Source organism: Pygocentrus nattereri, chromosome 21 (genome assembly GCF_015220715.1).
Source record: "Pygocentrus nattereri isolate fPygNat1 chromosome 21, fPygNat1.pri, whole genome shotgun sequence".
Lineage (NCBI taxonomy): Eukaryota > Metazoa > Chordata > Actinopteri > Characiformes > Serrasalmidae > Pygocentrus > Pygocentrus nattereri.
The window spans coordinates 5,889,916-5,906,147 of record NC_051231.1 but is presented as its reverse complement, the minus strand read 5'-3'; the positions used below and the strand labels follow the sequence as shown (position 1 = coordinate 5,906,147).

At 39.1% G+C, this 16,232-nt stretch overlaps 1 protein-coding gene across 1 annotated transcript; it reads left to right on the top strand.

The window, feature by feature from the left end:
• Positions 1-626: 626 nt before the first annotated feature.
• Positions 627-13,902, top strand: prxl2b (peroxiredoxin like 2B). Its single transcript, XM_017683646.2, has 7 exons — positions 627-758; positions 2,778-2,982; positions 4,447-4,498; positions 4,979-5,042; positions 5,638-5,713; positions 7,413-7,531; positions 13,323-13,902. Exons 1-7 carry the CDS (start codon positions 696-698, stop codon positions 13,347-13,349), a joined length of 606 nt encoding a protein of 201 aa, XP_017539135.1. The 5' UTR covers positions 627-695; the 3' UTR covers positions 13,350-13,902.
• The last annotated feature ends 2,330 nt before the right edge of the window (positions 13,903-16,232 follow it).

The following is a 16,232-nucleotide window of genomic DNA, read 5'->3' as shown; positions in this document are numbered from 1 at the left end:
CTATGCGCCTCAGTATCCTCACCAGTTCTTTGCTGAGTTCCTGTTGTTCCCAATCGCTTCCACTTTGTTATAATACCACTGACAGTTGACTGTGGAATATGCTTTAGTGAGGAAATATATATCGCTGTTGTCAGAAGGAAAACCGTGTCAGAAGGAAAACCATCCCTGTTTTTGTCATTTTTCAGTTTTTGACATAATTTGAACATACCTGTTGCCCTTTATATTATATGTAAATTTCATGATAAATGGACCAAAAGAAACAGCCTAAAATGACTTCAGAGAAAAATCTCTGGTTCCATTGACTTACATTAAATGTAAATTTAAATATAAAAATTTTTAAATATATATATATATATATATATATATATATATATATATATATATATATATATGTGTGTGTGTGTGTGTGTGTGTGTGTGTGTGTGTGTGTGTGTGTGTGTGTGTATGCATATATATAATATGTAATAGGTTAATAAACAGCTAACTATATACAAAGTTAACGAAAATGAGTCATTGTGAATTTATGTAAGAAGCCCCGCCCCCAAGCCGTGTGTTTACCAGTTCCTGTGTTCTGATTGGTTGTTGTCGTTCGTTATTCAACGCGGTTCTTACACAAGTGGGCGGGGCAGGAAAGAGCAGCAGTCAGCTGGGTGTTCTGGGACACAAACACACGAAACTGTGGCGAATACAGAGAAATGTCGACCTTGAATTTAGCCAAATTAAGCTCGAACTTGCTGAAAAGCGCCGCGTCTGGGGAGGTAAGTAGCTCTGAAATGGATCCGGTGGGCTGGAGAGCTGTTCTAGGGGGCTGTGACCAGGTCACACGCGCTAGCGGCTAATATTTAGCTAATCGCAGATGAATGGATGATTAACACACGCAGCTGAAACTACAGCTGTGCGAAGTTACACTGGAAAACGTGGGTTTCCCGTCTTTAGCGTTAGTCTGACGCTAGCTGTCTCTGTTGTGTTTGCTCACCACGTTTTAATACCGTCTTGGTTGGTGTAGTGAGCATCACCTCTGCCTTCTACGCTGTAGACCCGGGTTCAATCCCCACCTGGGTCAGCACCCTACACTATACCAAAAAGAGTCCTTGGGCAAGACTCCTAACACTGCCTTCGCCTAACTGTGTAAAATGATCAAACTGTAAGTCGCTCTGGATAAGAGCGTATGCCATAAATGTAAATGTACCGTCTTAATGCTCCTCTGTCCACCACCTTCTTACAGCCTGACTGAAGAAATCAGAATAAACCCAGTTTTCCTTTCTCCTTACAACGGAGACCTACGGCTTCTATACCACGACCAAGAGGCCACTTCATTAAAACCACCTTGTTTCTACTCACACTGTCCATTTTGCCATACAGGTGCACTTTGTAGTTCTACAGTTACAGACTGTAGTCCATCTGTTTCTCTGATACTTTGTTACCCCCTTTTACCCTGTTCTTCAGTGGTCAGGACCCCCCTGGACCCTCACAGAGCAGGTACTATTTGGGTGGTGGATCATTCTCAGCACTGCAGTAACACTGATGATGGTGTTAGTGTGTGTTGTGCTGGTACAAGTGGATCAGACACAGCAGTGCTGCTGGAGTTTCTAAACACTGAGTCCACTCACTGTCCACTCTATTAGACACTCCTACCTTGTCGGTCCACCTTGTAGATGTAAAGTCAGAGACGACAGCTCATCCAGCACAACACACACTAACACACCACACTATCACTGCAGTGCTGAGAGTGATTCACAACCTCCTGCTCTGTGGGCGTCTGAGCCAAAGAACAACATTAAAGGTGGCTCCTATATGGTAAGTGGAGCTGATAAAATGAACAGGGAGTGTAGAAACAAGGAGCTGGTTTTAATGAAGTGGCTGGTCAATGTACGTTTCCATAGTAAGACGTCATGCTGGGCTGGTACATAGCTGGTTACTGCCTCTATGAAGTTTGTATGAGTGTAACGATTCACAGCATTCATGATTCAGTTCAATACGATACGGCTGTGTCTTCATTTGACCCCTTGCCAAGCCAAGCCAAGCACCTCTTATCAAGTGTAAATACACACCTTTAGAACCTAAGCTCCATTAGTTTGTATGACGTTGTATGCTATAAGCCTGCAGTGTTAACGGGTTACAACGCCGTTTGATACAGTGAAAGTAAAGTGTCTGAAAGTGAGTCTTACAATAATGTTATGTTATATAATGTGTTAATATGTAATGTTTCCATTTTTCCAGTTTATGAGAGTACTTAACATTTCAGACGTCTAGCACAGCTCAGTATTTCAGCCCGCCATCAAACACCACAGATCTGGAGATCTACATGATCCTTTCAGATTGGGCTCTTATCTGCTTTAACATTATAATGATATGCTAAGAAAAGTGGATTGTTTCCCAGTAGTACCAAAATATCACATTGACAATAAAATATTGTCATATCGTTCACTTCTAATGTGGTGATGTGGGCCTGTGCAATATCTCTTAACCCCTTGAACCCTAGGCTCACTATTCAGTTACTCATCTTACTTATTCAGTAACTATTACATATTAATCAGTAACTAGCATGAAGTTGACGTCGTCATAAGGCCGAGGAGCCTAATTCTGGAACCACAGTCTTAAGGGTTTAAGGGATTAAAACTGATGTAGGCAGCAAATATGAAAAGTAATAATAACAGTAATTATTTTTGGTTCTGTGATGTGCCCCATCATATCACAGGACTACTTATATTCAGCTTTCATATTGTGAAGCAAAGAGAGTTCATCAGCAGACTCTCTGCTCATGTTTCCCCCCTCAGAATGTGGAGCTTGGCTCTCTGTGGCAGGATCGCACAGCGGTGATCTTCTTCCTCCGCCGGTTTGGCTGCCAGGTCTGCCGCTGGACCGCTGCTGAGGTCAGTAAGCTGGAGAAGGACCTGAAAACTAACGGAGTAGCCCTCATAGGTGTCGGACCTGAGGAGACGGGGCTGAAAGAGTTTAAGGAAGGAGGTTTCTTCAAGGGAGGTGAGTTCATCCAAAGCAGTGTAGGCCTTTTCAACCCATCCAAAGGCAGCTTGTTTTCCAAATCCCAGGAATTTTCTCGTGTTTTATGACCCACTGTCATGCTTACACAACGTAGATGTCGCCTTTGGAGGTAGTAAAGAGATTGTGAAATATCTACCTGATGTATGTGTAGCAGCAACATGCTTGAGACCATCTGTAGCATATGGTCGATTACCTTGAGTAACTTTGACACATTTCCTAGAAGTTAGAAAAGAAACAGAAAGCTCGTCGACTTGGAACACACTGAGTGTTTACGTGCACTTAATAATCCGATAACGGCAGAAAATCTGCTTTTGTCAGTAATCTGATCAACATGTTTACATGCTCTTGAGTAATCAGAACCAGGTCTACGAGTCAGGCAGTGATCGAATTTGTGCTTTGCAACCAGCCAATAAACTCACAGAAGAAAATGTGACGTGAACATAACGTAGAACTTGAACGTCATGCTGTGGCCTTTTTTACATAACGCACCACTTAACCTGAAAATATGAACAGGCGTCATCTAGAAGACGAAGAATATTTAAATCCATTATTTCATGTTTGGCCGCCCCAGAAGTGTTCTGCTGCGTCTCGCGGTGACTCTGCTTGCTAATATATGGTACCACCGTCTGATCTCGCACATGCGCAGACTGAGGAATCGGAAAGAAATCAGAGTAAGAGTTTACAGCACTGAGAAATCTGAGTACTGAGCTAAATTCCAGCCTCCTTAATGGATATTGATTATGATCAGATTTATTGGGTGCATGTAAACGCACTCACAGATAATACAAGCCGGTGGGAAACTGCTTAATTGACTTCTGTTATGAGTAAAAGAAAGGACAATCATAGTACAGTACTGTGCGAAAGTTTTAGGCATCTAAGCAAATTTTTAAACAGTTGGCCTCAGCAGTGAGTTTATATTACATTATACATAAATACATTAGAATAAAGTTCATCCATCCACCGTCATCCGCTTATCCGAGTCCGGGTCGCAGGGGCAGCAAAGAGGCCCAGGCCTCCCTCTCCCCTACCTCCTTTGCGTGATTAAGGGTACTGTGCATCATAAACATGGTGAAATGGTTCTTCAGATTGATGGAGCACGTGCTGTAGATGGTTCTATATAGAACCTTTTTGAAAAGAGTTATTTATATCACCAAAAGGGGTGCTAGGACATCGTAACAACAGAAGAACCTTTTTCGTGACATAAAGAACCCTTTTAAAAAAGAACCACATAAAATACATCTCCATCACTCTGAGGAACAGTTTCACCATGTCTATGATGCTAAGAACCCTTATTCATACAGGCTTCTCTGAGTGTTCAGTGTTCTATGTAGAACCACTTTCTTGATAAATCATCTGTTTTAAGAGTGTGGAGACATACAGACATTAGGTTAAAAACACTGGCGTGTTGATGGAGCCTGACTTGTTTTTTCCTTTCTATTTCAGACATTTACATAGATGAAAAGAAACAGAGCTACAGGGACCTTGGGTTCAAAAGGTATGGAAGTGAAACGCACCACAGATCTCGCACAAAACAAACTTAAAAGTGAAAGTTCGGCTAAACGTTGGATTTACGGTTGTTTTTTCCCTCGCCCCAAATGTAGTCGGCCAGCCACAACATGTTTGGTGTATTCGTTTTGCGCTTCAGCCTGTCTGCAGTACTTTAGCCTTGCAGCTCCAGTGCAAAACTAAAGGAGAAACATCTGACACCAGATATGTGTTGGCTGATATAATGAAAGATGCTTGGAAATACAGCCAACAGGTAGCAATACTGTCTAAAGAAAATACTGCATCTTCGTTCTTAACTGTACACAAGTAGAGAAACGTCTACTCAGTAGACGTGCAGGGTTTTTTTTGACATTGTTCATGGTAAGTGGCATGTTACTGAGTCTTTATGATCCTTAGTGAATGAGGAATGAGTGTATATATGACCTTTGCTTGCTGAAATGAAATGGTCTGGTTTTCCTTCTCCTTGCAGATATAATGCCATCAGTGTGCTCCCTGCTGCTGTGGGGAAAAAAGTACGAGAAGTTGCCTCTAAGGTAATAAACGTCATGTATGTTTTTGATTAATAACCGGTCTTAGCCCTCAAAGTCCTTGAATTATAAATATACAGTACTGTGCAAAAGTCTTAGGAACCCAAGACACATTTTCAAAATCTAGTTGTGTAGTTTGTGTTTATTTGCTGAGAAAAGTGTTAATATTTGAATAAACAAAATGTATATAATATTAATGTAATTTATATATATATAATGTAGTGATTTTCTGGATGTTGGCGTGTTTGTTTACCCATTTCCAAGCCTCTCCTCGAGGAAGTCCAGTATTATATGTAGTTTAAAAGCAGCTCCTGGTTTGACCAATCAGTGCTCAGTAAATTGAGCTCATGATATAATTGATGATATTAACGAGTCGCTGCGGCGGCTGTGAAGGTGTCAAGGAAAAATATGGACCCAAGAAATTCTCGTTACTTTTTTATTGTTTCTATGTTTATTTGAATTATGAATACGACTTTATTCTAATGTATATTGTGATAAACTCACTGCTGAGGAAAATTGTTTTTGCTTTAGATGCCTAAAACCTTCGCACAGCACTGTATATTGTGTTATAAATGCATCTCACTGCCTTTTTTTCATACAGGCAAGCGCCGAAGGAATTCAGGGCAACTTCAGTGGCGACCTTTTGCAAAGTGGTGGCATGCTGATTGTAGCCAAAGGTAAAAAACGTCATACAGACCTAAATACTAATGGGTCATTCTACAGAAACGTCCACTTTTCTGTCTATCCATGTGTGTCACTGGTGTTACTGATCCTCATTGGTGTTACACATAAGAAAGGTAACACCAGAGACATTTTGAATAAAACATGCATTTTACAAAACGGCTGCTGCAGAACATCAAACCACATGTTGTCAGTGTCATTTAATCCATTTGTATTCTATTTTTTCTTAATTGTTTAAGAATAAAGTCGGTCACACTAGTGACGTCGGCTAAAAGCTTCATATGAGATCAGGAGCTGAATGAAAAAATCTCTGAGAACTGAGAGACGTAGTGGACTCACCATGAGCTTTTCTTCATAGATCCTCAGAAAACAGGTCAAAGGAAGTTGAGTGATGTCATCAGTGTGACTTTTATTTCAAAATAAGAGATTTTTTGTTACGCAGTAACACCAGTGACACGACCCCTGGCGACTTTCATCATATATTTTATATTTTCCATAGTCATGTGTAGATTATTGTAGTTAAAATTGCCAAGATATGGCCTCAGCCGTTACACATGACTGTGAGGATGAGCTCTTCTGTGGTGCTGGGAATTCTGTATAATTTATTTAAAAACTAATATTGCTAAATTGAGGCGCAAGAAGGTGTAACTGTTAAAATAACTTTTATAACTGTTATAAATAAATTTTAACAATCACTTTTTTAAAAGTGTAATATATTTGTAAACACTAGGGACCAAAAAAAAGGACGTTTCTGTTCTTACCGTACCTCAGAATGTGACACAGGGCAGGTCTGTTCTACAGTGTACATGATGATTTCACAAAATTTTATAATGATACCTGTAAAGAAGCTTCTTTCCTAATATGTGTAATCAGAGCTATATTACAAATATCGGATTAATCAATCATTCAATCAGTCAACCTTTATTTAACCTTGGAAGAACATTGAGGGTGACCCTCATTAACAATGTTGCCGAGTGGCTGCAGAAAAAGGGATTGATAACGCGTAAGAACATAATCAAATAATAAAAGTACATTTAATAAAAAATGACTCAAATCAGGAAAGTATAAAAAATGAAACATTAATAATAAAAATACAACAAAAGACAGTAGAAAATATAAAACGGTTGAAACGTAGCTAAAAATATAGAAGTTAATAAAATTAAAGGAAGATGAATAAAACAAAAGGAGGATCAAAAAGTAAACAAAAATGTATTAAAATGACAAAAATTATAGTAAAATAATAATTGAAATAAGAATAAATAACAAATAAATAAGTCAATAATGAAAATAAGACTATAATAGTAAAAATCAGGTAAGCCAGTGTCAGGCAGGGTGGAGGTGCTTAGAGAGTAAGAGTTTAAAGTGACCGAGTGACCCTGTCGTGAGGGTCCAGCTCGCTGGTGCTCTGAACTAAAGGCAGATTTTCCTAGTTCAGTAAAAACTCTCGGTACCGGGCATGCGATCCAACCACTGGAGCGAGTTACCGAGAGCTTTTGTAACGGGAATGTCGCATTATTGACACACACTTCTGACGTTTTACTATGTTATGGTTTTAGGTGGTGATCACTGTAGCTACAAGTTGAGATGCAACAAATGTGTAGCCTGTTTGTTCTGTGAGTTGTATGTATGTCACTAGAGGGCACTGTGGCTTCATTGGTGTTCATTAGTGTGGCTTCACTATCACTCTCTGCTAAGGTGGTGAGAAGGTCCTTCTGCATTTCATCCAAGACTCTCCAGGAGACCACGTGCCACTTGAGGACATCGCCAAAGCTCTGGGTATCACTGCCAGTGTCCAAGCTGGGGTGAGACCACAGGTGAGATCAGAAGAATAATGGTTTAAACCGGGGAGAGTGCCTTGGTTACCTTCTTAGTTTATTCTAAATTACATTTAAATAATATGAAATTCAATTCTACATGAACACATTCTCCTTTGATTTAGTTTTTTTTCCCCTTCAAGAAAGGTATATGGAGACGTTTGATAAGCAGTTTCATATTTCATTTCGTATTCATTTAATTAAAGGATCAAAATGATCCTTTAATTCTTGAATGTGGGTCAGTCCATGCCAGCTCACCTATGGCCTGTCTGGTTTCAAGGCTTTCTATTAAAAATACAAACCAAAAAAAACTTCAGTTTAATTCATTCAGCCATGCAAAATTTAAAACCTGTGCTCCAATCAGTATTTTAGTTATGAATTTTAGAAGTTCGCCGCATCGTGTTTTCAACTGCTTTTAAATATTGGGCCTAACTCCTAACAGAATGACAAAACTGAGCTGAAATATTAACTCTGTATGAATATGTTATGTTTTATGTAGTATTCCTACATTTCAGTCAAACCTATGAATGAATCATTTCTAAATAAATAACTTAATAGGCCTTCTGGGCTTATTTTCTGATTTTTTGAACTAAATGAGTTCAGTTATGTCTGATAAACGTGTCCGATAAAACAATTACAGTTGAGTTATTGCTACTCTATGGTTTAATATTTTTATGAACCCCTCAACACCCCATTGGCCAAGACAACACTTAGCATTGGGCAAACTGCCTAAATGAATGAACAAGAGATGTTACGTAATCTCTAATAGACTTTGTTGTTTCGTACACTGTATTTCATACCGTTATATATAGAAATTGACAAAAGTGTGCCCAAATATAAAGTAGCTGCTGCTATTGTTTTAGCATTGCTTATTTATAGCTACATTAACTGCATAGATCCAAACTAGAGCAGCAAACTTCAGACACCAAACACATCTTGACTGCTCAACTATATTTGGGGTAAGGTAGCGTTTATTGTGGATGAAATAGTAGGATTTGGAGGTCATCTAGTGGAATCCTCCTTTCCTACTTGCTTTACTTCATTGTACCTGGTCTGTAGCCCATGGACCATAAATGCGCAGGTAGAACACAGTAAGCATACGTGACAAACATAAAGCACAAGGTCACTGTACTCATATAGGTCAAATGGAATAAAACTTTAAGCATCTTTTTGTGAATTTATCACATTTTATATCAGCTAACTAACCCATTGCTGTCTCCCAGGCTAAAACATGAGGTGAAGTAAGGTATGATGTGGCTGGGCTAGTAGGTTCAGCTGAGATGAAAACAGACACAGTTTACCTTAATGTCTTTTAGATTGACTGACCTTTCTGTGTAAACCTTAAGCCACACGTGATCAAGTATGGGTTTTTGGATTTTAGTTCGCCGGTTAGTTAGGCTGTAAGTGTTAGTGGGCCATCGACAATGAAATCTGCCAGTAACTGAGCAGAATATTGCCTGTAACTGAGTTAAACCTGCCACAGGCTGAGTGGATGTCTCTTTGTAAATTGGATGGGCTTTGGGCAACTTGAGAATTATAAATAGTTCAAATGAATATGCATATAAGCTGCCCACCAGCTAGGAAAGAAAAGTCTAATGAAAGGGGAGGCAGCATATCCAGATCATGTTATTCCATTCATTTGAGAGTTTGTATGGATCCACACTCTGTGTAAGGCAAATTTCGTCCTTATAACGTTGTGCGTCACCCCTTCTTGAGTTGGTGAAGACAGACCACCTTCTCCTTTTAAACAAAGAATTCACCCCACCCGTGTGGGAATGTAATTCCGTAAGGCAGCGCAACCAGCGATTCCCAGGCCTTATTCGATTTTCAAAGGTAAAGATTTTCTAATAAAAAGTAGTAAGTTTGCTTTTATTGTGCAATCGACAGAAACGCCCACTTTTCTGACGATCCATATGCGTCACTGGTGTTACCGATCCTCATTGGTGTTACCCATAAGAAAGGTAACACCAGAGATGCTGTCAGTCATGGATTTCCCACTAAAATATGTGTGAAAATTTGTGTTCTATTTTTTCTTAATCGTCTAAGAACAAAGTCGGTCACACCAGTGACGTCGGCTAAAAGCTTCATATGAAATCATGAGCTAAATGAGAAAATCTCTGAGAACTGGAAAAACATAGTGGACTTACCTTGTACTTTTAATCATAGATCTTCAGAAAAAAGGTAAAAGGAAGTCAAGTGATGTCATCAGCGTGATTGTTAGTTTAAAATAAGAGACGCAGTAACACCAGTGACACGACTCCTGGGGACCACAACTTTCATTATATGTTTTATAATATTTTTTTGGCTTTTTTTCCCTTTATGTCATTTAATTAATATATTTCATAGTCATGTATAGATTTCTGCCTTCTTTTTACCTCAAAATATGGCCTTTACACATGATTGGGGATGAGCACTTCTGCGGTGCTTGGAATTCTAGGGTTGATTTAAATTTGAATCGATTTCAAAACCAATATTGCTAAATTGATGGCTCAATAAGGTGTAATTATTAAAATAATGAATTGTTTTATTTTATTATATGTGTATATGTATGTATGTATGTATGTATATATATGTGTGTGTGTGTGTGTGTGTGTGTGTGTGTGTGTGTGTGTGTGTGTGTGTGTATATATATATATAACTTGTAATCCTAACATTTTTTTTCTAGTGTAAAACTCTTTCAGTTTTAGTATTGTGGTCAGACATCCTGAAAATGGGTTTGAAGTTGTGTTTGTGTCCCTAATGAATCATTTTTTCTGTATGTTCTAATCTTTTTCAGTTTAAGTATCTTGTGGTATTACAGACATTCAGAGTAAATATCACTTCAAGGCTTTCGTTTTCCCTTATGGGTTCCTTGTATGGACACTGCTGAATGGGGTTTTTCGATTACAATCAGAGGAACATTCTGGTTTATTTATCTGGTGGTTGAGGTTAACAGGTCACCAGGGCCTTAACAGCATCTTTGATCTAAAATTGTATGACGACGATACTTTGCTTTAAAGCACTCAATTCTGGAGTCAGAATTCAGCAGAATTCAGGATGCTGCAAATACAAGCACTTCGGCTTCTGCTAAATGATACTGAAATCTTCCTAAAATTGAAAGAAAGGCTACAGTACGGGGCAGAAATCTTTTATTTCTTTCATTTTCAGTCAAAATGGCCATTAAGAAAGTTATTCACTTTTCACTGTCAGAGTCTGCAGAGATATCACTCCACTCTTACTTCAGATCGGAAAAAAATCCACTACTGTCTTTGTCCGTCCTTTCACAACCGAGATGTGGAGCAGAAAATGCAACCAACTTCTAAGATTGAACAGAAAAAAAATCTGTTTAGTTGTTGAGGCCAATTGTCACGTCAAACTGGAAATGACTGGAAATTAAATACATGAAAAGGTGAACTTATGCACAGTACTTAATATGAGAATATTTGAAGTCCACTGTAATGTTTTAAGTTTAAAAGAGTGTTTAAAAAATGCAGCCTTGCCAAAAATGACTTTTTGGTGCATTTGAAATTTCAGCGTAGTCGAATACTGCTTCATTTGAAGGCTTCATCTGAAAGCTGCCCAGCTCAAACTGTATTACTGAGGTGAAGAAAAGGTGCCGATGCAAGTTTGATACGTTCTCAGTGTGTTTCGTACTCATATGTTGTGACCTAACATGCAGACACATGAAGCTTTTTGTGTGCGTGGTACCACATCCTCCTGTTGACGAACTAGACGCTGCATTCTGTGTAAACACTGTGTCACTCAGAAAGCCCTATCTTAGAGCAAATCAGCAGTAACGGATCTAACCCTGACCCTGCTCCTCCCTGGAGCCTGGAGCCCCTTGGGAACGCTCAATATATTCCCAGCCTGTCCTGCAGGAAGGAAAGGGCCCAGCACACACAGTCTAGACCAGGGGTGCAGTCTGGTGATTTCCCTGCTCTAACACAAAATAAAATAAACTTTTAGTTAGCAAATGCATTGAGTCAGGCGTGTCAGAGCAGTGGTTCTTAACTTTTATTTTTGAGATTTAATCCCCTTCGAAATATAAGGGTGGCAGTGAGATCTACTCTCCAGTAGAAAGTAAAATGGACAAGCTTGTCCCAAAGAGGGTACCAACAAGCCAGGTTGGCAATAACTTTATTTCCAACCAAGCAAAGCAGAGAACCACTAGATGTTAACAGTGTTACGTGTTATCTATGCAGAAGCAAGCCCAGTTCACAAATATGGTAATTATCTTAACATATAAGTTATAAGGCAGGGGTGTACAACTTTGTTACTATGGTACAAGTTTGTGGTCCCCTGCTCAAGCATCCCTGCTAAACCTGCCAATTATTAGATCAGTAGAATCCGAAGTGTTTTAGCAGGAAAATCACCAAACAGGGCTGCTGTAAATTTAAATTCACACACGTTGTCCAAGCTTAGCTGTAACATTATTTCTACTCCCATAAGCCAAAAACAGTCAACCCTATTGCCTACTGGATGCAACTTTGGACAACATCCTCAGCTTGACGTCTCTTGCCTACAGCCACCTTGATTGACGGCCTCAAGTAATTGCTTGGTTTGCCCTCTAGTGTGCCTCTGTAAAGCTTCACAGGGTACAGCTAACACTGATATACACAGCTTATAAAGATAGAGATGCTGATTTAACTGCTCAGAACAACTGCATTAGAGCAATGTGCAGGACTGTGATCTTCCAGAACTGATCTAGAGTCATGAGCATGACCATCAAGGCCAACAGAGAGCACGTTGTTCAGTGGGACTTGCGCAAGACACAGGCCTGCATGGAGACACTCATTAGATTATCAAGTTTAGCCTAATTGCATTTTACCGTTTCGGGCTTTATCGTCAGTGCCTGTCTGTTCACACAGGCCACGCTGTGCCGTGGTTTCATACCGGCATTCATTAAGCCCAAATACGCAAGTGAGCAAATTAAATGGCCTAATGTGGAATCTCACATTTAGCTTTTAATCTCAGAGTTGTTGGTTTTCCTACCTCTCGCAAATGGGTCACATTCGGCCTTATTTTGGGTTTTGTAAAGAACCGTTGCATTAAGTCTCCACATTGGCATTCATTCATAAGAATTACATAAGTCCAGCAAATACAGATAAAATGGTCCACGCCTACAGTAAAGCCTAAAAATTGTGTTTTAAAACCAAATCCCTTCTTGCATCTCATATTAAATGATGTACATTTGGACACGAGCGAATACCTTCCAAAGCTAAATAGTTATCAGCACACCAGGGGCCAAGGTATGGAACGACAGAGTGGTGTGTTCCTTTTTCAGGTGCTTCATACACAATGCATTCCACACACACCACACACTCTTATTGAGCAGACGTTTTTAGGCAGCTAAGATTAAACAGCAGCCGTTATTGCATAAGCAGCCTGTGAAAAACAGGACATGGCTTTGGCCTTATTTACTTATAAAAGAACACCGCCTGCTGTTTCATTGCTTTTGACATTTCGCTACCTTGCCATTTCCTGTCAGCTGGATTTGGATGCGGAAGGATGTGTGGTAGTTACCCTCACAAGGCTGATGAATGTGAGCAATAATAAATCATACACTCCTGACTCACACCAGCCATGTAAGAGCATTTTCAGGAGGATAATTCTCTTTTGCAGTAAATTGCTTCAATGCTTTTGAATGAATCGGGGGTCTTTTAGATTTTATTGAAAGATTCAGCTCCGGTCACATCAGGTGTAAATGGAAATGATTCACTGTCCAACATTACATTACTTTGGATACTTCAAATAGCCGTTTAAGAAACCTTATCTTTCTTAATTTACATTTCATTTATCTCTTTTTTTCTAGTGCAACGATGATGTCTGTACAAGATGATGAGCTGCTGTGTTCAGACTTGGGAACCTCTAAGATAACAGTTTATCTACCATATCTTCATTGGACTGTATGCCAAATAAGATATTTTTCTGCCTTAATTGTGACACTACTTGTGTTATTTGCTGATTTATATTAATCTGTGGGAATTTACAGTGTTTTGTAACATGGTATGGGACTATACAGCATATAGCATATAATTTATTATTATGCCAGTGATATTTCTCCACTTTCTACTTACCACTTAATTACTAGATTCACTGGAACGGGTCACGTTTAATTAGACAGCCACATTTGCGTTGTACACTCATCCTGCCTGCAAACTTGGTTGCTAAACATACAACAATAAACTGTAGCTGAATGCTATTTTTGTTTGCACTTACTTTTAAAGCTTGAATATTTTTGTTCTAACAGGCAAAATGGACAGCCAGGTTTTCTGATTTTCATATTAACTTTATTTAATCATATTTTATATCAAAGGTACTTGAATTGCACTGAGATGTACGAGATTTAATGTGAATGTTTTTAATCTGAATTAAACATTTTAAGCAGCGTTTTTGTGGTCAATTTTTACCTTTGCTGTAATATTTTGTGAGGCATTTGTGGGTCAGTCTTTTCAGATCAGCCGTTCAGACTAAACGAGCCATTGCTTACAAAGTTTGCACATCTTGAAAACTACGGGTTCCCGAAATAAACTTGGCAAAATTATGGTATGCTTTAAATATTTATTCTAAAGCATAATACATACATATCTTAAAATAACAATAAGGTACTAACTTTTCTCTCATCTATGTAATTTCACTTGGAATCATCAGTGGCAGAAGAGCAGTTTATTATTTGAATTACACACATTCAGTTTGAAAATGAAGAAAGTTCATTGTCGCCCATAGAAATCAAAGGATGACACTGTTCAGAATAGCCATTACATCAACACGTGTAAGTTGAAAAAGACTTTTTACCACAGCAATCTTTGCACAGTGTTGACAAAATGAGGAGATGTACAAAAATATTCACATAGCAGCATCTGTTGACTGGAACTGTTGACTACAATGAACTCGATCTTGAATCACTGTCTTGTAAATTCTTGGCATTTCAAAATGGCTTTTAATGCACTTAGTAGGTGCGCATGACAAAACATGCATGTAGTACTTTACTTGGCAAAACTGATCATTTAGCTCATTACATACAAATCTTCAATACTGAAGTAGCTCCGTCGTAGAATATACAAAGACAATGAAAATGCACAAAAATCATACATAACAGTACCAACACTTGGCATAAGCATCCAACAAGTAAAACTTTTACCCATAGAAGCAGCTACTTAGATATTATATTAATGTGTGTGTGTGTGTAACAGTAAATGGTGACTCTACAAGATTCACAAGGTACAAAATGTCTGCTTTTAAACCTGTTTTCCCAACTTGTCCTTTAAAATTGTAGTGGTATTGTGTAGTGTTTTTGTAAGAATCTGTAATGTGCACTCATAAAAAGTTACGTATACTGTTTAACAAGGTGTTAATAATTTCTTTTCACATCATGAATTTTGATGTACATTTACGCTGGATAAAACTGATATTAAGGCCGTAGTATATACACACTATAGGACACCATCTGTTTCCCTGACCAATTCAGCAAGCTTCTTTCTGAATTTCCAATAAAAGTGCAAATACATTCTTCTGCGATACCCTATCCCACATATATTACTGTAAGCACTGTTTCCCAACCCTGCCAACATAATGTAGAACCTGCAAGTCCCCTCCTTCAAGCTAAGCTTATTCCAGCCACCTCAGCTACAACTACTATTCAGCTTCCTCTGTGCACTTTTTAAAAAAGGCTGCCTAAAACTATGACTTGGTTATGATATTTCAAAAGTAAATCTGTAGTGGTTGAAGCTCCGACGCAAGTGTTTCTCCTGAATAAGTCAGATCACACGCCCTGGACAAGGAATCTCCTACCAACAGTACACGCCATTATAGTCCTATACAGATTTGCTAGCAATAAAGCTTCAAAGGCATATATGAATATTCAGTTAATCAGAGTCTCTGTGATGAGAGATAACAGTCATGATCAATATCCAAGGCAACCATTTCCCCCCCCCTCTCTGCTTATTGACTAGAGTAAGCTTTCAGAATCCATCTCTGTTCCTGCGCTGACACTCAAAAGCTTGTTTGATCTTTCCAGTGTTGCATTCTGGTGGAGCTTTCTTCCTCTTCCCATCCTGTTTAGTTCTGCTGTCATTACCACTTAATTAACAGAACAGCTGCCGGCCCTAACCGCTTCCCCTAATGAGAAGCCTATCTCTCTGCAGTGTCCATCTCAGAGATGGGAGTGGGCAGTCGTTTCGCAGCCCAACCCCAAACACCCCCCACCCCACCCCCCACCACCATCAAGAAAAAGGACCAATTTAGGAGATCAGGAGCCGGCAGAGTACCTGCTGCCACGCCACAGTACCCACCTCACTCTCAAAGCCTGATAAGCCCTACAGCGTTACTTCCTTACTGTCCCCTTTGCCCAACACACCTCATGTTGAGATGCTGTAACATTGCCCTTTATAAAGACCACATTCCCCAAAGACAGCAGTCGACTCCTGCTTCAGTGATGAATAACACCTAATTAAATGTCGAGTGAACAGTTTCATGGTCAATGTAGTGAGTGAAGTATCTTAGCGTGGCAAGTCTAGTCTGACATAGAGGCTGTACTGTGGCTAGATCCTAAAGGGGCACCGACTTTTTTCTCCAGCTTATTGTCTAAACTTTCTTCTGCATTCATAGCAGTAATTTGTTATAATACCTGTATGATTCACATTTGTACGTCTTTTTTTGTTTTCAATTTGTCAACCAGCTTGATGAGTTTTATTTGCATGGCTGTTCAAAATGTCATGCAACA